Here is a 24,188-nt window from a genome sequence, read left to right on the forward strand (position 1 = left end):
CGAACTGCCTGATAAACGATTAAAGGGGCGTAAAATATCTCACTTTATGCCACGGTATATGAGTGATACATGGATGAGGGAGATTTTGATACTGTTGTGAACAACATGTCTCTAAGTAAAGGGTTTCATTATTCGGATGGAGCACGTGTCCTTGGACATTGGTAACTGTATTTCATTGTCCCAGGACTGAATTACTGCTCTAACCAATGATGCTCCATTATATCACAGAGTTGACCCTTTGTCTTGCCTTGTCTGAATCCGAATCCTCTGTGTTCGATATAAATGGTTGAATATTGATTGATCTTGTGTGGTTATTGACTGTACGCTATTTCCCGTACGTACCGATTTCTGTTTAAACCATAGGCTACTAGTAAAGAGTAGCAAACACGTACATTCACTTTAAGCAATAAGCCTTAAGTTATATATTTAATTTTCTCGTACAACCCTCTTCAGTTAGGGCCGGTGTCTTGTTTGTTGCTTAACGCCACACTCAACCCTGTGATCAACCAGACAATCCAGTGATCAACATCATGGGCATCGATCTAAGCAGTTGGGATTGCGATGACATTACTCAACCAAGTCAACGAGCCTGATCATTCGACTAGTCGAGTCGAACGACAAGCATGGATTGCTGAATTCTAACCCGGATCTTCGCGGGACCATTATACTGAAATAATATTTAAGTTTATCATTGTGGATGGTGTGGGGATACTTATCAAAAAGTGGTGAATGTACGTTCCACACATCTCAGAGCTAATATTAAACACATGTATTTCAAGAAGAATCCGAATCCATTTTTCAAAAATAATATATCACTTGTACACACAAGAAGAGACAAACCTTTATACTTGAAATGAAATAAGACGATATGTTTGATAGGCATTCAGAGTGAGTTTAGTTTTACGCCGCACTCAGCAATATTCCAGCTTTATGGCGGCGGTCTGTCAATAATCGATTCCGGACCAGACAATCCAGTGATCAACAGCATGAGCGCAATTGGGAACCGATGATATGTGTCAACGAAGTCAGCGAGCCTAACCACCCGATCCCGTGTGTCGCCTCTTACTAGAAGCATGGGTTACTGAAGATCAATATTCTAACCCGGACCTTCACGGGTGATAGGCATTTAGAAGCTGATAGGGTAATACAAGACACTTGATATGGATGTGCCACTTCTTTATTATTTACACACGGCGTTTCTGGGCTAATATTAATGAAGGGGCAATTATTAGCAGAGAAACGTTTAGTGTAAATAATTACACATACATATCAAGTGTCTTGTATTAAATAGGACGAGGTAAGAATGTAAGGCATAGTATATTCGTTCAAAGAGGACGTTTAGTTCTGGAGTCCAGGACAATGACCAAGGACATGTATAAACATGACACTTACATTTAACACGGTATCGATTGGGCGTAAGTACTGGTCACTGTTCTGGGACATTGTCAATAATGGTGTATTGTCCCGGTTGGTCTTCAGTGTATGATGCCCCAAGATCCACATTCACTGATCACGAAGACACTGGATCCCAAACACATATGGCATTATTTGTCTTAATTACACAGAACTCCAAACGCCTTACCCTTCTATTCTGTTGGGCTGATCTTATTCTTTATGCCTGTCGATTTTATGCACATAATTTACAAACGTTTACAGCGAAACGCAGTCAGTCCGAGATACTGACGACACAGCACACTGATGTGTTATACAGTATCGGTGTTTCATCTGTTGTCCCTTAATGATGAGACCCGTGATGATCCGGGTTAGAATTGGTCTTCAGCAACCCATGATTATTGTAAGAAGCGACTAACAGAATAGGGCATGTCAACGTATCTCAGCAGCGTAGATCGATGCTCATGATGTTGATCACTGGATCGTCTGGTGCAGACTCGATTATTTACAGACCGCCGCCAAATAGCTGGAATATTGCTGAGTGCGGCGTAAAACTAAACTCACTCACCTTACTGATGAATTAACGTAAAACAATAGTTAAGCACTATATTTCATATGTCCGCCTTTGTCTGTGGTTGTAAAGGAAAGGAGGACAGTCTGATAACTACATTACATGATAAGTCCTTTTGTTCACGTTTTGCAAAAAATGTTTTGAATCAATATACAGTATTGTAACTTAATCTGTAATAACGGATGCTAAATGAACGACCAATATTCAATAATGCGGATGAACGAACTTTTCCTGTATTGCATAGTATGCATTACTTTGAACGAAGGACTGCACATTGTATCAAATTATTACTCAGATAATATACTGCAGAACATCTACGTGCGTCGAACTGAAATTATGAGTATATAATTCTACGACGTCCTGAACGTATATAAACAACATGATGAAAACATTTCATTTTCAAAAGGCAAATGGAGGATATTTCCATATTCGACACATCAGGTACCAAAATGAAGTCTTAAGCTATTGTCTGATCTTGTGTCAGGCGAACATTCGATATTTGTATGATTGCATGACAGCTAGGTGCTATCTGTGGGGCAGCAACGCCCACTTTTTCTTAACACCTGGTATCAGCGATTAAAAGCATCTGATCCTGCCATATAACTGTCCAATGAAATGCTTTTAGAGTGAGTGAGTATGGTTTTACGCCCCTGATAGCAATATTCCTGAAATATCACGGCGGGGGACACCAGAAATGGGCTTTACACATTGTACCCATGTGGGGAATCGAACCCTTTACCATTAGGCTACCCCACCGCCCCGAATGCTTTTAGAAGACATTAATCATAAACATTGTTACGTCATAAATTTGATACTAACAGTTGACAGGGAATCAGTCCGTAAAACAACTCGGTGTGGAACTAACAAACAACGAAGAGGTGGGATGGAATTACCAATTGTATTCTAACATTAACAGGGTTTACAAATTGATTCAAATCACTACAAAGGTATTTCTCTGGCAGTATCAATTCAAAGGTTCTAAGTACAAAAGAAGTGATTATTGTAATAAAATCAGGTAGCTATATTCACCTCATTGCAACGATGGCCAATGTTATTTGGACCTGTGCATGGATGTAAAGTTAGAAATGATAAGTGTCACTACTGCTTACAGCAGCTGTGATACCAGTGAAACAGGACGATTGAAGTGATTACAAATTGTAACCTAAAATCTAAAGATGCAGTGGCATAAAATACCACCAAACCATAGGACCTTTGCTGTATCAGAAGAAGTATATGACTTTCCTCCTAGGTTGGTTAACGATGTACGGATCCACTTCCATGTTACAGTGCAATATTCAGACCTCAAACGCCTCACATATTAGTTTAGTGTATAGTGCATACAAACTGCACGTTACAGTACTAGTGATTGATTCAAGCACCTGCTGTGACAGTCTGGAAGATGGAGATCCTCCAGTGTCCCCCACACCTCGGGCTTGAGTCACCTCTACACAGTACTAGTGATTGATTCAAGCACCTGCTGTGACAGTCTGGAAGATGGAGATCCTCCAGTGTCCCCCACACCTCGGGCTTGAGTCACCTCTACACAGTGAACTACATTCGGTCTCGGGCCTTATATTGTACCCATCTTTGATGACGTTGCCACAGAAGCATTCCTTTCCTCCCTGCAATGACAAGTAACATGCGCAAAATATATTTTCTGTTCATTTGAAAAATCCGTCCCCAAAACATCATTTTGTGATGCATGTGTTTGAACATTTAATTTTACGAAAGGGTATCAAAGCATTGAAGGTGTTTCTTCGCACAATTAGACAAAACAGTTGTGACGAGTCGTGGTTACTGTAATCCGATATGTTCTGATGGGCTGTCCTGGGGTAATGGTCTACGGTATTGGTGTGGTATGCAGGTCTGATGAACTGGTCTAATGTACTCGCCTGATGTATTGGTCAGATGTATTGGTCTGATGGACTAGTCTAATATACCAGTCGAATGCACTCGTGGGGCATACAGGTCTGATGAACTAGTCTCAAATATACCAGCCTAATCTACTCGTCAGATATACAGGTCTGATGAACTAGTTTAACATACTGGCCTAATCAACTCGTCGGATATACAGGTCTGATGAACTAGTCTTATATACCAGCCTAATCTACTCGTTGGATATACAGGTCTGATGAACTAGTCTCAAATATACCAGCCTAATCTACTCGTTGGATATACAGGTCTGATGAACTAGTTTACCATACCAGCCTAATCAACTCGCCGGATAAACAGGTCTGATGAACTAGTCTTATATACCGGCCGAATCTACTCGTTGGATATACAGGTCTGATGAACTAGTTTAACATACCAGCCTAATCTACTCGTCAGATATACAGGTCTGATGAACTAGTCTTAAATACCAGCCTAATCTACTCGTGTGATATACAGGTCTGATGAACTAGTCTTATATACCAGCCTAATCTACTCGTGTGATATACAGGTCTGATGAACTAGTCTTAAATACCAGCCTAATCTACTCGTGTGATATACAGGTCTGATGAACTAGTCTTATATACCAGCCTAATCTACTCGTGTGATATACAGGTCTGATGAACTAGTCTTAAATACCAGCCTAATCTACTCGTGTGATATACAGGTCTGATGAACTAGTTTAACATACCGGCCTAATCTACTCGTCAGATATACAGGTCTGATGAATTAGTTTAACATACTGGCCTAATCAACTCGTCGGATATACAGGTCTGATGAACTAGTCTTATATACCAGCCTAATCTACTCGTTGGATATACAAGTCTGATGAACTAGTCTTATATACCAGCCTAATCTACTCGTTGGATATACAAGTCTGATGAACTAGTATACCATACCAGCCTAATCTACTCGTTGGATAAACAGGTCTGATGAACTAGTCTTATATACCGGCCGAATCTACTCGTTGGATATACAGGTCTGATGAACTAGTCTTAAATACCAGCCTAATCTACTCGTTGGATATACAGGTCTGATGAACTAGTTTAACATACTAGCCTAATCTACTCGTTGGATATACAGGTCTGATGAACTAGTCTTAAATACCAGCCTAATCTACTCGTGTGATATACAGTTCTGATGAACTAGTCTTATATACCAGCCTAATCTACTCGTGTGATATACAGGTCTGATGAACTAGTCTTAAATACCAGCCTAATCTACTCGTTGGATATACAGGTCTGATGAACTAGTTTAACATACCAGCCTAATCTACTCGTTGGATATACAGGTCTGATGAACTAGTCTTATATACCAGCCTAATCTACTCGTCAGATATACAGGTCTGATGAACTAGTTTAACATACCAGCCTAATCTACTCGTCAGATATACAGGTCTGATGAACTAGTCTTATATACCGGCCTAATCTACTCGTTGGATATACAGGTCTGATGAACTAGTCTCATATACCAGCCTAATCTACTCATGGGATATACAATTCTGATGGACTAGTTCAATATACCAGCCTGATATATTCATCTGATATTCAGTTCTGATAAACTGATCTCATGTACTCGTCTTCGTATAGAATACAGTACGATACTAAGAATAATAAGTAATGTTTTATATGTTTAATTCACTGAGGTTTTCAATTTTACATGTTGTAGACAGTAGGTCCAAATGGTAAAATAAGTGGGTCTGGTCTTCTTTATTAAGTCAGCCGTAAACTGAATGATACAGAGATCATCACATCATTTTTCTGTGAATTATCGGCCTGTAAATAATCGATTGACATCATCAGCAATTGGAGCATGATGACTAGTCAGCGAACCTGACCATCCGATCCCATTAGTCGCCTTGTACGACAAGCATGGGTTGCTGGAGAACAATTCTAACCCGGGTCGATTAATGGTACGTGCATTGTTGACCGTTTCGATAAATTAAATTTCAAAATGCAGATTTGTTTACCTCAACCCCGAAGTAGGTATACCCGAGGCCATGGCAGTTCAGCTTGCAGGCTTCAATGGTGAGGCAGACCAGGTCCGTTTTCAGGCCGTATGGAAGTATACGACGCCGGTTGTCGTTGTAACACGCAACGTATGTGTGCTCAACTGTAAACATATGTTGATTATGATCTCCAGCTGACAGGTACATGATCAGTCAAAGGATATTGGTTAATAACAAAATACACATAACAAATGCACATGATAGAATGAATTGTCGGTTACAGACCATTTCGAAATAATGAAACGCGACGAGAAGAATAAATCAATGGAAGAGTATTGTTACAAACATCGTAAATCACATAGTGTCAGAAATGTAGAACGTGAGGTTAATCCTACGACTACATAACTTTGAGACTGTTACACAAGTTCGCTATTATGAATAATAGGCAATGCCTGAATATTTAGTTTTGATTACCTGCTGAAACAAATGTCAGCTGAAAACAATAGTGCTGAAAATCAGCTAATAATAATAATAACAATGCTAATTTTTGCGCCTAGAATCCAGCACGATGCTGCTCTCCGGCGTTACATTATTTACCCTGACGGAATTGTACTTTCAAAGCTGCTACTAAGCGCTTCGCGCGACCGTATAGATCCGTACACCCGCTTCTCAGGTACCCATTTGAGCAGCTGGGTGGACTGAGTGCAATGTGGACGAAGTGCCTTGCCCAAGGACACAACACAACATGCGACCAGGTGTTCTTGTATCGGATGCTCATTATTATACGTTGACGAAGACGAATGAATACGTTGTGTCTAAACTTCTTTAGTTGGCAAGACAATACTGGATACATACACAAGACAACAATGAGCTGGGTTGCCGGCTCAGTCATAGATGAGGTGAGCGGAGTTCCAGCTCAACCCCATAGCGCTTCCTACGACAAGTCGATGTACAACGTGGTAGTGATAAGGATTAAGAATGCAGATTTGCGTCATATACATAATTACAATTAAGTCTCACATGGCTTTGCTACATAGTGTTTGAGAAAATCCAATGTTTCTTTTTCAAACGTTTTCTGTGTGTTGATAAAAATGTTTCTTCCAATGCTGTACTTGGTGAAATTGGCAGGACCCAATTATGCGTTAAATATTACGGCAGATGTATCAAATATTGGTGCAGAATATTACATATGGACAATAATCGACATCCCAAATCATGTTATGAAATGTTAAAGTTGCAAGACGATAGTGGCAGCTGCAACTGGGTTACGCATGTGCGTCTACTTTTATTCCGAACTGGATTTTCTTACGTTTGGATTACACAGGAATGTGGGAATATAGAAACGTTTATAAGTGAATTTAGACAAAGATGTCAAGATATTGAAATTCAAAATTGGCACTCTAGGATAACATCATCTTTTCTAAAAGTCTATGGAGCAATCAAGTCCGCCCTCGAACCTGAAAAATACATATTGGAACTTTGTCATAACAAGGACCTTATACGCATTTTATGCAAATTCCGCTGTTAAAGCCATAAGTTAAATGTTCAACAACAACGTTATAATAATAATATAAATTCCAATGTATTGATATGTGACAAATGTGATATTAACGTTACACAGGATGAATTTCATTTTTTACTTGTGTGTCCATTCTATTCTGTACAAAGAAAACTGTACTTACCTAGTTATTACCATACGTTCCCATCAAGATTAAAATTTAAACAACTTTTAACAACAACAAATGCACATCTATTGAAGTCAATAGCACTATTTCTAAAGCGTAACTTGCCTGTATAAAAATGAACTAATTACATTGTTTTTTTCTGTCCATCCGCACAATATTGTTCTTATATGTTTGTACTCTTGGCCATGTGGCCTCAAATACTAAATAAACTTCTTCTTCTTCTTCTTTGGCCTTTGGAAATATTTGACTGTCCTGAATCAGTCGCTGTGACACAATCGTGGAGGCTGACGTGCTAGTTCATCGAGAAACTTCGTGATAGGAGAAATAATTATTTTGCAAACAACAAATTCCACCTGAACTATCGAAAGGGGGATGAAGTCTTATTGCTCTGCCTATATTGTAACATTTGACGACAGACGTCAGATTGCAGAGCACAAGCACAATCAAACCGACGAGAACTTCAAGTAGATACCTTGAAGATATAGCTGACAGAACCCTGAGATTAATGATGAGGAAGCAATACGCCCACAGTAAAGATGTTCACTGTACCCCTACAATAATCAATGTCGGTTCCGAAGTGTAGACAGTCTCTCCACACTCATCCATTAGACAGCCATGCCGGTCCCCAAACGTTCTCAGTGATTTCACCTTAGCAATCTTGTTTGTCTACATTTTGCAATTGGATTTGAAAGAAACCAATGTATGGTGCCCACCTTTACTACTCCATGGGTAACGACTTGTGTAAAGCGCCTGACATACTCAAGTGCTTACGAGTTCCTTATAAAAAGGTTTCAATACGCAGCCGTACGCTCAAAATTGCGGAGGTTTCGATTACTTTGACTTATGTGTGACGCACATCTTGCGTATAAATAACGAATTCAGTGCATCCATTGCGCATGAGGTGCGTAACACTATTTATCTTGCTGAAAATAGCTGCATATGCAGTGCGCATGCCGAGCGTATTCCAGACGCCCCCAACTTATGCAAAACGCATGTCTGACGCACTTCCGACGAATGCCAAGCGTATTCCTGATTCATTAAAAAGGCGGTTGCTTCCCTCTGTTTTTTACCAGTGTAGATTCCATAGCGTGTACATCAACCTTTTGTCATGATAGGCCGCCCGAAACATCTGTGACGTTTGTCATAAGTTACAAATAAGTACAATACGCCGCCCGATCGCAGGACAAACGGTACTAATTCGCTGCAATACGCCGTTCAGCATGCGTTGTATCTGCGCTGCAAGTACGCTATGTATACGTCCAGTATACGCGACTCATAGCTCGTGCCAAGAGACCAGCGTATTACCGCGTATGAACCGTTTACCGATGCGGGACCGATGCACTGCGTATTTATAACTTATGACCTGCGTAACAGTGTACGCAACGTAGTGTTGTGCATGCCCAAAACGACCAGGTGCATTGGGTCGTACTGTGCGGATGCCTGCGTACATAAAACTTACACAAAACGATTGAGGTGGATATGAGGTGCATGTAGTGAGTGCGGCTGCGTATGAATGAAATGTCAATTCGCAACTCATAAGGAATTAGGATATGGAGAGGTGTGACAGGGCCTTATTCTCACGAGTGCAGATATGGACGAACTTGATTCAGTCATATCCAATACTGGGATCTTCTGGTTGAAAATGATAGGATGGAACTTATTGCCTGGTTGCAATCAATCGAGAACAAAGACGTGTCAACCACTTCATGACATGCGAAATATTTTAAATGTGAGATGCTAAGATGAAGAATCATATCAAAGCAAAGGAGTTTGATCTGCATTTTAATGATCAAATTTATCCATTTGAGATAGGTAATGTCCTAATTTAATAATAATAATATGTGTATTTATAATGCGCTGAATTCCACACATAAAGCATGCTCCAAGCGCTAAATATTTACAAATATTTACAAAGCAAAGGTTATGCTAGAACGAGGGTAAACATTTTGGAAAGTTATAGATTGTAATATTTTCTGAAAAGATGGGTTTTCAGGGACCTTTTAAATGAGTCAGTGGAAGGAGACATTTTGAGTTCAGTCGGGATTTGATTCCACAACTGTGGAGCACCATAGCTGAAGATGCTATTACAGTAGTCAATCTTTGAGAGAGCCAGAGATCGCACCAGTGCATGAGCTGCTGCTGTAGTAAGGGAGCTTCGGATGCTGCTGATGTTCCGCAAATGGAGGTAACAGGATTTGCAGACTGTGTCAATATGAGCTTTCAAAGAGAGATCAGAGTCCATATCAAGTCCACGATTTTTTACGGTTTTCGAAAATGGAATGACAGTGTTGCAAACTGTGATTGAGTTAGTCATCACTTGATGAAGATTTTTCTTAGTTACGACAAGCAACGCCTCGGTTTTCGTCTCATTCAGTTTGAGCAAATGTGTCGTCATCCATGTGTTTTCGTCACTTGTACACTCTGACAGTTGCTCACCCATTTGATCTGCTGTACTGGGATTGCACGAATCAGACAACTGGGTGTCATCTGCATAAAAATGGTGGCTCACATCATGTGTACTGATTACATCTCCTAGATCTCTTGTGTAAAGCGTAAACAACACTGGTCCTAGAACCGATCCTTGTGGTACTCCGAGGATAAATGGCTTTTCTTAGATGCATGATTTTTTATGATAACTGACTGCTGTTGATTGCTGAGGTATGAAACAAACCATGATAGTGACATTACGGTTACTCCAAATGAAGTCTCAAGTTGTCTCAGAAGTGTATGGTGGTCAAGAGTGTCAAAAGCGGCCGACAGGTCAAGAATAGTCTGTCTCACAGTCCCTGAACCACATTATTTTCCCTACTGCCAAGCCCTCTCTGCGGTGCTAAAGCCCTAACTAAAGCAAGTCTAGGAATCTCTGGTCTCCATGGGGCTCCTTTTCAATTTAAATGGGCTTGTTTGTTAATATCAAAGTTATATATATTCAGAGACTAAGCATTAGTCTAGGTCAAGAAGTACAACTAGGGCAATCTTTCCGCTGTCAACCGAGCAAAGCAAATCATTCGTGACACGAATGAGTGCCGTTTCCGTACTATGACGTAGTCTATAAGCAGACTGGAACTTTTCGATAAGTCCGTGCGCTCTAAGATGGGAGTTGAGTCTCACTTTCACAGCCCTTTCAACAAGTTTGGATAGAATGGGTAAATTGGAGACGGGACGGTAATTTTTCAAGTCATTTTGATCAGATCCTGCTTTCTTGATCAATGGTCTGATGACCGCTTCCTTCAGGGGTGTAGGAACTCTGCCTGAAGTTAAACTCAAATTTACCAATTTAGTTATTGGAACAATCAGAACATCAATAAATTCCAACAGAACTTTCGTTGGCATCGGATCCAAGACACATGTCGTTGGCTTACTATCTTAATCAGTTTAAAACCTTCAACTTCTGTGAATGGTTAAATACAGTCCATGACAGAACCATCGAACTGGCGTGTAGGCAGGTTTTGATTGTCCTTCATCTAACTTCTAACATGATCTTGTATGTTAGATATTTTTTCAGCAAAATATTGACTGAAACTATTCGCAAGATCAGATAAACTCTCTGATTTTGGTAGACACTCATATTTTTTCTTTCCAAGAGGAGATGACAAAAACTTGTGCATAGCTCCAGATCTACTTTCTAATCCCGCGATCCTTTTGGTGCAGTACTCGGTTTTTGATTTCCTGATGAGTTGTGTAACTCGGTTTCTGCAAGATCTGTATTTAGTCAAGATGATCCTCGATAGACAATTTTGGGACAGTTTGGTGGCGGTGATCCCGTATAGGATCAATGTCTGAGTCGTTAGGGGAAATCTTTATTTGAATAGGGATGGGTAGCGAGGGTTAATGTTTGTTGATTAGTGACACCCACAAGTAGCCCTTTGATGGCGATGGGGTGAGGTTGGTCCAGTGGCCTACTGGAGGAAATGTACCAATGTCGTTTTTAGGTGTGTTTTTTTAGTTGAGTTAGCACTTCGGCTTCCCAGTGTTGGTCGATAACTTGTCCACATGGGTACTAGGGTAGATGCTCATTGGGGAACTTAGGGTAGATGCTAAATGGAGTAGATGCTCATTGGGAGCATCAGGGTAGATGCTCATTGGGGAAATTAGGGTAGATGCTCATTGGGACATTTGGGTACATGTTCAATGATGATTAAACTCAGGAGTTGTCTCATCTGGGAGCAGGAGTTGCATAATGGTATTGTGATATCTTTTGATCACACCTTAACCATTACTAAATAAACTGTTCCTTGTTTTACCACACACAAATGCTTTGTTTTGTCCTCATGTTTGATGGCATACCTGTTTGGTTTACACGAATGGATGTCACCACACCTCAGTGGTCATGATAGAGGTAGTTGGACACTGCTTCTAAAGTCTGTGTCAGAAGTTTTTAAGATGGCACGACGTCAAACAGAGAAACACAGATAACAATACAAGACAACCATATAAGGGCATATACTATTGGCTACACAAACCATTGTTTGGCGTGGCAGGACATGTCGTAGTTGGTGTAGGTGTGGTTGTTGGAATCGTGGCAGTTGTTGCTGTGGTAGTGGCAGCTGAAAGAAAGGAAAAAAGATGAGGGAAAAGATAACTTATAGCAATGATTGCCTGATGTCGATACTCACATCATGACAGAAGGTCTCTCGTTCTATTTAAGCTTTTCCCCATGAATATTTAATGTTTACGACTACAAACAACGTCACCCCCAACAAAGTATTAACACTCTTCATGATATCGAACAACTGTACATCATACCTGTCAGTCCTTATCTGAATAAGTCATTCCACAACAATATCGTCTTGTCATCACAAGCTAATTATTATCATTTGAAGGTTAGGCAACATCTTATTCATCAATTATTAAGGAAGCGTCACGGTGAAGTACGCGCGTTTTGCATGGATTTCTTCACCGCAAGGGATCGGTGTTTATTTTAAAGGTTAAAGATATTTTTGTCACTATAAACATCCATTAAATAAAAGCGACAAAAGCATTTCCATACCTATAAATATCTATGCCACAGCAGAAAAGTTCGTTCTGCAAGTCCGACTACATCACGAGAATGTGATTATGTATCACTAGTAGCTGGTGAGAATACAAAGAGCGTATCCTTCACCTCAAAATATTGTAACCTGTAAACACTAATGCTGACGCTGCAGGAATATTGCCCGACATGATGGCAACGTTGCCTACTGAAAAAGTGAAATCATAGTCTTGTTATACAGTTTTGGGGAGAGTGTTTCTTACTCTGAATTTTGATGCAAAGATCTAACTGTGATCTCATTTGTTTCTAGTTCAGGTAGAAGGGAATCGGCTTCTTTGAGGTTATTAATATCAGATCATCGATACAACCGAAGCTGAGGTTATACTTTTTAAAAGAAACCTTGCCTTGACTTTGTCTAGGAGAGCAGGAATTCCGATGCCTATGCATAAAAACCAAGTTTTAAGGGGAACACTGCTGGTGTCCATTGTGACGCGTATTGTTTGTCTGGATGATTACAAACGGTACATAAATCAAACGGTACATAGATTTTATCTTTAAGGAAGTCTAACATTTAACAACATTTTCTCAGTAAACGTCCGATATACTCACTTAATTATTGTAACAAAGGTGTTAAACCGATTTCAAATTCCAGCAATAACAAGATGGGTCACACTATAAATCGGTTACACACATTGTACACATGTGGAGAACTGAACCCGGGTTTTCGGCGGGACGAGGGAATGCATTAACCACTAGACTACCCAACCGACCCTTAAAAAAAGACATAATTACACTGTTTAATTGACATGGTAATCAATAAACATGTCTTGCACATCCATCTTATTATCAGACTAATGGGGTGCCCCTTAAAGAGAGTACACCATTTGCATCGGTTCAGTGCTTTCATCGGTGGATTTGCTGGTAAAGAAAGTTGAGTACATACGTCCCTAATCCACGGCGTATCTTCAGATCAGAGGCAGATATAATTTCACTTCATGTTTTTAATGATGTGATGAAAGGTTGTGAAGTAAAACTGTCCTCCAACACAATTGATCAAAGCTGAATCGATATTCATGATAACAACTATACCCTTACAGCTTCGGGGATTATAAAATATAAATGTTAATATGATGTATTATAACCAAGACCACTGCTAATAACAAGAATAACAAGAATGTGTATGTCTGTATATCTTAACACCTCAACACAACCGATACTTTGCACGTCCCCACACAGTAGCGCCACAAAGGTCCATAGAATGCCAATAACAGAACGGAGTCAAGACCATTCCCCCTGAAACAGACCCCTGCCAGTTATATTGGGCCACTTGACGTAACTTCTATAGACTCACATGTTAATTTAGTGTAGCATAAATAATTTTCATGAATTTAATATTTGTAAGATCCAAGTAAACTTTTGCACATTTGTGAGGAATCATCTTACCTACAATCACATACTTTCTGTTTAATTTTCCGTTGCTTATTTATCGAATGGCAACAATTTAATCAACATATGTACAGTGCCGTGAACTCCCTTAACATGGCGGCCTATGGGATTGTACATTGTGGAACAATACAAAGTTGATAAATGTGATGTCATTAGTTAAATAGTGGTCTGAAAATTGAACAGAAAATATGTGCGCAGAGCAGAGATGATTTCACGTTTGCCTGTCAAATTTTACAAAGATCCAAAAGATTCTAAACTCATTTCATGAAAATTATTTATGATACACTGAAATAACATGTAGGTCTATGGACATCACGTCAAGTGGCCCAATATAACTGCCACGAGTCTGTAAGTCACAGTCATGATCTCGTTGGACGAACGTAGCGCAGCGCTGCCAGAGGAGCGGGACAGGCCCTCCCAATCTCCATCATCCAAACGCATGACTGACTGACTGACTGACTGACTGACTTTACATGTTTTAGTACAGACAGACAGACAGATATATAGATAGACATTTTTCGTGGTGCCGCGATATTCGACGTCTTGATTACACACCATATCATAGATCATGTTATGTGTTAGGCTGGCGCCAGAGGTAAGTTTAAATAGACGCTCCAGCCCGCAGGATGGTGAAAATGACAAGAAGTAACAATATGGTGTCACAAGCCTGTGCCCCGACAGACATTATGAAGCCTTGAAGCAGTTTCCCCTGGAATAATTTACAGACAACATAGCCCAGGACAGCATTTACTTCTGTCAACAAAGCATGGTAGGGCGAGAGAAAATTACATACACACAGACACACACACACAGACACAGACACACAGACACAGACACAGACACACACACACACACACACACACACACACACACACACACACACACACACACACACACACACACACACACACACACACACACCCCTGAAGTCTCCCTTGCTGTGGGGTTTATCGCAGCATGACGATGTTAACCTGATGAGTTTAGAGCTGATATGACGACAGATACCTTTACATCAACCTACACGTATCGTAGCTGCAGGGACATCTATCAGGTCAGGTTCATGAAAGCATTTCCTCAAGCTGATCACACCACTCAGCCCGTCAAACTGTATTCATATTCAGTGTGAATATCAATTATAAATAAAACAAATAATCATTTTAACGAACATCTTGTCTCAAAACATTGTGACTTTCTATTAAAATCAATACTGTTATGTGGTAATGTTTAGATTTATTTAAACTTGTGCTAGGGACAGCTCCAGTGAGGTTGAGGAGTACTTCAAAGAGCTTATTCCAGAATCACCTACATTTGAGCATAATTTTCTATCATTCTTTAACTCATGCATCTCATCTTACCTTATATCTCATGTTGCAACAATGTTTTATTCTCATAGTATATCAATACAATGTGGATTCTTGAAAATCGACCAAAATTTTCTTGAATCTTGATTCTGTGAAAACGTTTAATGTCAGCTTCAAACATTTTAGATAATTTACACTAACGTTGACTCAGAAAATTGTATGCTAATTGCTGAACTTCTGATTAATGAAGACGTTGTGACATTTTGGGATAAACATTCAGGAAAGACGTGGACATCACCAGTGTCACCAACTGTGCTCTTCTACACGAAACGAGATTATGCTCGAGTTAAACTAAGGTATTTGGCCAAGACCTTATATCCGGTCTTCAGCAACCCATGCTTGTCGTAAGAGGCGGCTAATGGATATCTAAGACAATTGAGTTCGCCTCATCAATTTTAGGTACAGTGTTTATAGATTGTAAAGTGAGTCATACGACTTTTACTCAGAAGGTGTTTAATCAGGCCTGAGGCAGTGGTTTGTTGGTCTGTTGTATAAGGCCGCATTCAGCAATATTTCAGCTATATGGAGGCGGTCTGTAACTAATTGCCAATCCAGTGATCGACAGCATGAGTATCGATCTACGCAATATGGTTACGATGACATGTGTCATACAAGTCAGCGAGCCTGATCTCCAGAACCCGTTGTACACCTCTTATGACAAACATGGGTTGCTGAAGACCAGTTCTAACCCGGATCGCCACTTGTAAATGATGCAGTGACGCTTTCGAGTTACTATGAAATAGAGGCACGTACAGATAACGTCGACACTCTGCGATAGACTTCATGTGATCATAGAAACGAGGAAACGGTATAATTCTTTTTTCAGATTGTTCCCTAGTTGGTGGAAATGTCAAATGTGTCGTTAAAATATCACGGAGAAAAGTAAAACATTTTAAAAAGTCGTATGAGTTAACGTTTCCTGTGAATGGCATAGTTTGAACTCACCTAACTTGTAGTAAAGGTAGTTCTGCTGTGCATGCTCTACACAATCGTCGTCAATGTTTAGACTTTTGTTGTACATATGACATGAGCTGTTGCCGGCATTGTAGATAAACGAGACACACAGAGGATCTGAAGTACACTTTCTGGCACAGTCCAGTTCACTAACAGCCACAGCTTGCTCTCTGATCCCTTTGGAACACAAATGGCCATTCAGATGGTCAGAATGGAGGAAGTTAAAGGTTCTTCCCGAAGCAATTGTTACGTGAAGCAAAATAGTGACAGAAAGGACAAGGCAACGAAGAAAGCCAATTGTCCTTCTCTGAAGCACCGGCATCAACATACACTTCATCTTTAAAAACATTTCTGTCTGAAATAGACTGTCTTTGTGAAGTGACTCTCCTAACACTGCTACTGAATGACGGCGCAACGTGAGGATATTTATATCAAACAGGATTCACGGCTAAAAATACATTACAGTTATGGAACACACTTAATTGTGATCAAGTACAAGTGGTAAATAGTCAATACAAATGTAGTTCGTCAAACTGAATGAATGAAGACACAAATATACATATTTCATAACAGGTAATCAATAACAGATTGTATTATTGGAACTGCTGTTAAGTGGTTATTGCAGTTCAGTATTACAACAAATCAATTTACCCATATCGAATATCAATTGATAATGTACCACTTTCATTTGTTCTGTCATGCATTGTGACGCATTGTACGGCGTCTTCAAGGATATCTTCAGTTTCCATCCCAGAATCATCAATATCTTTGTACAGAAAAAGTAGACTAAAGAGCTATCTGATAGTGTTGTGTAACAAGTATTTCAAGGGTATCACATGTTTTCTGTTGCCATTCAGTAGAGGACAGTGAGTTGCTCTATGTATACTTGTGCTATATTCAGAGTTATGCAAGAACAACGAGGTACGACAACTGCATGGTCCTTTCCAGCATAGTATAATCCGGAATATCATGGAAGGTTACACTGTATACAAAGGGCGTGTATATCGATGCTAATAATATGAATCACTCCATTGTCTGGTCCAAACTCGATCATTTACAAATCTTAGTCATATAGCAGGAAGATTGCTGAATGCGGCTTTAAGCAACAAAAAACATGTCACTAATTGTAAGTTGTATTCATTGTTATTAAAAATAACATTCGTCTGATCAATGTTTTATAATAAGTCATACTCATACGTTCATACTGTTGTCTAAACCATTACATGTCCACACTGATGCCCATACAGGCGGTTATAGATGAAATATTAACTCATCTGCAAAGCGTATACTGTCCTCCTCGTGGTATCTGAACTAAAATCTTGTGTTGCTTACTCCATGTTAGGCATAACAAGTTACTCTTGAATAAATAACCCGAAACCTCCAAACCGAAATCCAGAAGTGTCGAATTAATATTAGAAAGACTGTATGAATAAAACATCAACAATTTCTTTAGCCGTAGAAAGATTTTCTTGAATAGTTCTTTGTTGTTTGATGCCACGCTCGGCAATAATCCAGCTCTATGTCGGCGATCTGGACATAATCTAGACATGAAAAGGCAGGTATGGACACAATCCGTATAGATCTGTTAAACTGGGATACGATGGCACTCATCAACAGTCTCAGACTGTCCACCAGTTCCCCATTGAGAACAAACTTTAGTTAGTGGAGATCCTGGGTGACAGAAGATATTCTCCCTCAACACCCGTGAACGAGATCTTGCACCTTAATCAAATTATAGACATAAAACTCAACACCATAGCACATCCGGATAAAGGGATCACGTATCATTATTGGATTTGTTAAGTCCCTTTTCATAATCACTCTACTGGTGTATCACTACGGTTGGTTCTTTTATTGCATGGTACTGGTTTGGTGGCACGTCTACAGCCTCTCACTGTAATCACACACGTCGAAGTGATGCCATGGGAAAGTATTGGCTTGTATCTTTGCAGTATCGTGGTGACCACAGATGTAGAAACAGATTCAGAAATCTGTGAGAATCTATACATAATTTAAATGTTTCAAGATTTAATCGATAAATTGCTGTTGATACAATGGAACAGCTGTTTCTGATTCAGTGCATTACGTTTGGCACAAAACCATATTTCGAAATGGATGTCAATATGATTAAGGCGTTTTGGCATCGACGCGGACTGTTTCCTTCATATTTGTCTAACGTCTTAAAGAAAATCTGTCCTTTAACAATGATAATAAGAATAATGAGAAGGGCCTGATGATGTACGCCTCTCCGTGGTGGGCCTAGATAGGGGGATTATATTCCCTGAACTGAACGTACATCACCCAGGTAGGGCTGACCCCCCTAAAGCTGTTTTTTCACTGGGACAGACAAACAAGGAGCAAACCATCTTTCAACTCCGCAGCCCAGTCAGCCTTCCTCCGGTAGTCAAACCAACCACACTGGAGATGGGACTTGCCCCAGGGGAAGACACAGCACCCGATCAAGACTATCTTGGTCAAACCATCTCAAAACCACACTACTAGTGTGTGCGAAAGCGACAGGATGGCCTGATAATCCATGCATAAACGGCAAGTCGCTTAAGCTGCATTGGGACAATGCCATGCCCATGTATGCTTTCCTGACGGAGCAAAATCTCCGAGATCAATTCCGGCGGCTTAAAAATCTCATGCCCCGTGAGCCAGTTCAACCCACAACTGGTGCCCGTCAGGAGCCTTTGCATGAACAGAATGCTCATGTGGCAGCAGACCCAAAACTTCTGATGCTCGTCCGCGTTAACCTCTTCCTCTTCTCTTCTCTTAACCGCGTCTCCTCTTCCTGATGGAAACTCTTCCGGCGTAGAGCCAATTGGCCCCGAAATTTCGGAACCTCACTCTTTCTCTTCCTCTTCCTCAGTTGCAGATCTTTCCGAAAATCCTGTGTATATTTTGTTTCATTCTATTTATGATGAAATATCTGACATACGGAGGCCAATTAAACAAACAACTGAATCTTTTCCCAAAATGAAATTAATTTATTAAATGATATTATTTCTATGAAACTTTCTGTGGACTGTTCGTTACATGAAGTGAATTGTTGTGTCTATGCTGCCGCTCGAACCTAGGAGGAACTTCACACAGTTTCCAAAGAAAACACATCCAGTCCTAAGAACAATATACGAAGGAAAACCCGGTTTCAAGTACAATTAACAAAAACTAGAAGATACATTTCCTGGATAGAGCTTTGCCTGAAGTTATGATCATCAGGGAGTCCCGTGTCTAAACGACAAAAGTCAATTTGGAGAAAATTAAAATTACAGTATAAGACAACAAAAGAAAAAATACTTCCCCACATTGTCGATTCCCTTAAGGCCAAAATAAAGGTTTGGACTAAAAGAAAGAAAAAATAAAAATAAATTCATCAAACAGAATAAACAGTTTTAGAAATAATGAAAAACACTTCTACAGGCAACTTAAAACAAACGGTGATGGTGAGCATGATAAGCGGCCTCCCATGGATGCCAATGAAAGGTTCTGGAAACAGTTGTGGTCTGTACCCGGCGACTGTAACCTTGAGGCACCATGGGTCCGTGATTATGACCATGCAATGCATGAGAAAGTAACTAGGTCGTTTGTATGCTACATCTCACCAGATTGCCTGAGAAGTGTTATCAAAAAGTCCAAATCTAATACAGCTCCAGGGCCTGATGGCATTTGAAACCGGTACTGGAAACTGTTCCCCTGTGTCCAAACACCATTACTTCACTGCTTCAGTACTCTCGTGGACACAGTTGATGTTCCTCCGTGGTTCTGCAAAGGTCACACGATACTCCTCCCCAAGAAAGGAGACTTGACTGATCCCCAAAACTTCCGCCCTATCACATGTTTAAATACACAATACAAATTATTCACTGGGTGTTTGACAAACCTCGATCATCATACTGCTCTGCTAATGATATAAGTTATAGAGAGAGCAGAAGGGAGCGAGAAAGGGATGTTGGGGGTGCAAGGATCAACTTCTTGTACAGAAAATGATTTTGGAAGAGGCTAAAACATATCACCGCAACCTCTCCTTGCGCTGGATTGACTACAAAAAAGCATATGACTCTGTCCCTCATGAATGGATTCTGAAGTCTCTTCGTTGTATTGACCTCCCGGAGCGACTACTTGATTTATTCAAGTCTTTTAATGAGTTGCTGGTCGCCTCAACTTGAGATGTACTCGCAAGGGCAGGTGCAGACTTCGGAATCTATTCCAATTAGAAGGGGAATTTTTCAGGGGGACTCCTTCAGTCCTTTGCATTTTTGTTTGTCTCTAAATACTTTGAGCTTTCTGCTCAACAGAGAGGAGGGATACCTTCCCGGACCTCCTCAACACAGATCCCCAACAGCGCTTCCTCATCTTCTTTACATGGATGACATCGAGCTCCTTGCCAAAGGAGATACCAATTTGAAAGAACAGGTTCTCCTTGTCGAGTCCTTTTCTAATGATATTGGCATGACATTTGGACTCAACAAATGTAATGCTCTTCATTTAATGGTGGATCGGTCAAGTTACAGGGGGGAGGAGTTATTGAGCATCTTGCAATTGTGGAAGATCAGGCCTACACCTATCTTGGAATGCAAGTTCGAGACAAGCTCCAGAATGCTTAAATTCAAGACAAACTTCGGGCCGAGTACAAATATCGCTTAAAGAAATCTGGAGCTCAGAGCCTAAATGCTCGAAACAACGTCAAGGCCACCAATACTTTTGCTGTGCCAGTCCTCACCTATTCCTTTGGAGTAGTTGATTGGACAAAACAAGACATTCAGAGTCTTGACCGCCTGACCAGAAGGATCATGTCTGATAACAGAGCCCACCACCCTCGTTCCTCTCTCAACCGTTTATACATGCCAATCAATTCTGGAGGTGGGGGTTTGATTAATGTGGAGGCTCTTCATGATAGAATTCTTTTGTGTACTTTTGCACATATTTATTTATCAGATGATCCTCTGGTGATGCATGTGAAGACTCATGATGAAAGCAAAGAATTCCACAGCTATTTTAAGCGTGCCAAGGTTGTTGGACAGAATCTGAAATTTGAGGTTGATTTTGCTGATGGCGATGTATTACTGGACGGTACAGCGATGGGAGTAAACCAGGTGAAGTCCTTCACCAAGTCTGCCCAGAGTCGGTCTTTTGTGGAGAAGTTTTCTGAGAAGCCATTGCATCGTGTGTACATGCAGTGTTTGGAACAGAATAGCAATTCCACCGACTCCTTCGCCTGGATGAAGTCGGCTGGTCTCAAATGTGAAACTGAGGGCTTCCTTTTTGTTGCTCCGGACCAGTCACTTCCCACTCGTAATCGCCAAAATGTGATTCTTAAGGAAACTATCAATATGAAATGTCGACTGTGTAATGAATTTACAGAGACTGTCCAACACCTTGTTAGTGGATGCCCTTCCTTGGCACAAACAGCATATCTTAAGAGACATGATGGCATGGCATGGCTCGTTGCTTTTACTACCGTCTTCGCCATGCCTGTGGCTTTGACTCCAAGGTTCATCCATGTTACGACCCTGAACATGTCGAGGGCGTCATGGAAAATGATGCTTTCAAACTTCTGTGGAACAAGCCCATAAACAGCCTCAGAAGAATTCCTGCCAACAAATCTGATCTTGTCCTTTTTGATAAAGCCAGTGAAATTATTTATATCATTTAATTTTCTGTCCCTTTTGACAGCAATGTGACAAGATTCAGGAAAGGCATGGTAAATAAGCGGACCTCGCCTTTGAAATGTCTCGCTTGCATCCCAATTGTTCTCGGTGCCCTTGGTTTGATACCTCCTGATCTCTTGGCGCAGATCAGGAGTGTGCCCGGGTTCTCCACCGGGAGCACAAGCCTTCTGACACTCTGGGTAATGCAGAAGGCTGCAGTGTTGGGGAGCCTTCATATTCTCCGGAAAGTTCTTGGTGGGTTCGACTAGGCAGTGTTTCCTGGGAGAAGTCCCATTCGCTGTCTGGGCTGCGTGTAGAGGGGGCGAGGGCCCTGAGCTGATGATAAGCCTTACCAGCCTGACTGTGCCAGGATCACCCGAACCCTCTCTGCTGCATTTTCATCTTTAATCTGTAAAACATAATAAGAATATTTATAACGCGCCTTATCCACACTAGATATCCTGCTTAAACGCACACTCTGATCATTATTACTCTAGATAACCCAAGTTGCCTGTTAGGCAGTTAATAGTCTCACGACTTATTTCAACGGGTACCCAGAGGCAATTTTGAACAGCGTAGCGTTGTGGGGCAGGACTAAAGTCCTAGTACCGCATTAGACCTATGAAACCAGGCTTTGATAGTCCAATGCAACATAATATACACACCTGTAGAACACGCCAACGGCAATATATTTCATACGAATATCGATCTTAGAAACTGTCTGTCTAACTTGGAATTCGGCAGCAATATTCCATGTAGCAGTACTTTGAATCATTGTGTGCCAGAATAGGGAAATGGGAAACATCTCACCCAGTCCGTGACAGTGGATGTGACGTAATCCGCGTCATGTCGGATCAGCTGCATGACATTTGCTCATTTAGCCAACATCCAAGTCAATGCCAATTATGAACTCGCCACCATGCCACGTTTTGGGTACACAACCATTAAATCTATGTATAAATCTGCACCTGTAACGGTAGATACATCACTTTGTACATTAAACTATATGAATGAGATCTATTTCTTTTAAAAGGCATATATTAAATGAGAATTAACTTTACCAAAAAGATTCTTTACTGCTTTGACACTGACAAGCAGGATATTGTAATTACAGAAGATGTGCAATGTAAACACTAAAGGCTGGAATATTGCTCGACATGAAAGAAAAGTTGATTATTGTCCCCCGCCGCAACGCGGAACGGGGGACTATGTATTCAGCGGCGTCCGTCCGTCCGTCCGTCCGTAGGTCCCAATTCTTGTTAACGCAATATCTCATGAACTGTTGTATCCAATGTTTTCAAATTTGGTGACAGCCTACATTGGGGGATTACGCAGACACCAGTCGATTTGGGTGACCTTGACCTTAATTTCAAGGTCACAACGACACTTTGACCACTTTTCAAACTCTTGTTAGCACGATATCTCATGAACTGTTGTACCCAATGTCTTCAAATATGGTGACAGCCTACATTGGGGATTACGCAGACACCAGTTTATTTTGGTGACATTGACCTTATGTTCAAGGTCACCAAGACACTTTGCACGCTTTTAACTCTTGTTAACACGGCATCTCATGGACTGTTGTACCCAATGTCTTAAAATTTGGTGACAGTATACATTGGAATATGACACAGATACCAGTTTATTTGGGTGACCTTGACCTTATCTTCAAGGTCACCACGATACTTTGACCGCTTTTTAAAGGCGATATCTCATAAAACATTGCACCCAATGTTTCCAAGTATGTTGACAGCCTACATTGGGTAATTATGCAGACACCAGTCATTTCAGGCATCTTGTATGTGACCAAAAAATAAAAAGTAGTAAATATAGATATTCCATTCTTTAGCGGCGGGGGACATTGCCATATCAGTGGCAAATACTTGTTGGGAAGTTGAAATAATCCCTTTTGTCATACAGCCTTGTGGAGAGTCTTTTGTCATTCTCGTGACAAGACAGTAAATACGCCGTCAAAAGACGAATTTGATTGATTGGAATACTTTTGTAATGCTTTGTAAGGAAAACTTCAGTGGGCGCTTTTAAAGGAATGGCTCATGTACATCCTCATACAGGCAAAGAAGAGGACATCTTGTAAAGGTTTCATGGCAAAGCCTCATGCCTTGATCCTGGTTAGTATCCAATTTTTAAAAATGATTTTGACATGCCACACCATATACGAAGGAACTGTTATCAAAGTTCAGTGGCCTGTATAAGTGCAAGGTGGTTGTTTGATCCCTTCCCCATCTATATTTAGAAATATATGTCAACAAACCGAGTGC

General features: G+C 40.6%; 1 protein-coding gene across 2 annotated transcripts; it reads right to left on the reverse strand.

Moving 5' to 3' along the window:
* Window positions 1-2,884: 2,884 nt before the first annotated feature.
* On the reverse strand, window positions 2,885-16,667 carry LOC124288006 (WSC domain-containing protein ARB_07867-like). 2 transcript variants are annotated; one of them, XM_046724518.1, is made up of 5 exons: window positions 16,250-16,667; window positions 11,989-12,072; window positions 5,862-6,004; window positions 3,501-3,585; window positions 2,885-3,405 (listed from the first exon to the last, which is right to left on the reverse strand). In XM_046724518.1, the coding sequence occupies exons 1-5, from the start codon at window positions 16,605-16,607 to the stop codon at window positions 3,335-3,337; spliced, it is 741 nt and encodes a 246-aa protein (XP_046580474.1). In that variant the 5' UTR covers window positions 16,608-16,667; the 3' UTR covers window positions 2,885-3,334. The 2 variants fall into 2 exon arrangements, with proteins under 2 accessions (XP_046580474.1, XP_046580475.1); XM_046724519.1 differs by having other exon boundaries at window positions 2,885-3,342; window positions 3,438-3,585.
* Between the last annotated feature and the right edge of the window lie 7,521 nt (window positions 16,668-24,188).

The sequence above is a fragment of the Haliotis rubra genome, unplaced genomic scaffold (assembly GCF_003918875.1).
Source record: "Haliotis rubra isolate DU_JTF1 unplaced genomic scaffold, ASM391887v1 Scf41, whole genome shotgun sequence".
In the NCBI taxonomy this organism is placed as follows: domain Eukaryota; kingdom Metazoa; phylum Mollusca; class Gastropoda; order Lepetellida; family Haliotidae; genus Haliotis; species Haliotis rubra.

Bases quoted from the DNA above. Each gene is read 5' to 3' on its own strand.
- LOC124288006 (XM_046724518.1), bottom strand. From the start codon at position 16,607: ATGTTTTTAAAGATGAAGTGTATGTTGATGCCGGTGCTTCAGAGAAGG. The intron at 12,073-16,249 runs GTGAGTTCAAAC...CCTTTCTTTCAG, and splicing joins CTACCTTTACTACAAGTTAG to CTGCCACTACCACAGCAACA. The intron at 6,005-11,988 runs GTTTGTGTAGCC...ATATGTTTACAG, and splicing joins TCCTGCCACGCCAAACAATG to TTGAGCACACATACGTTGCG.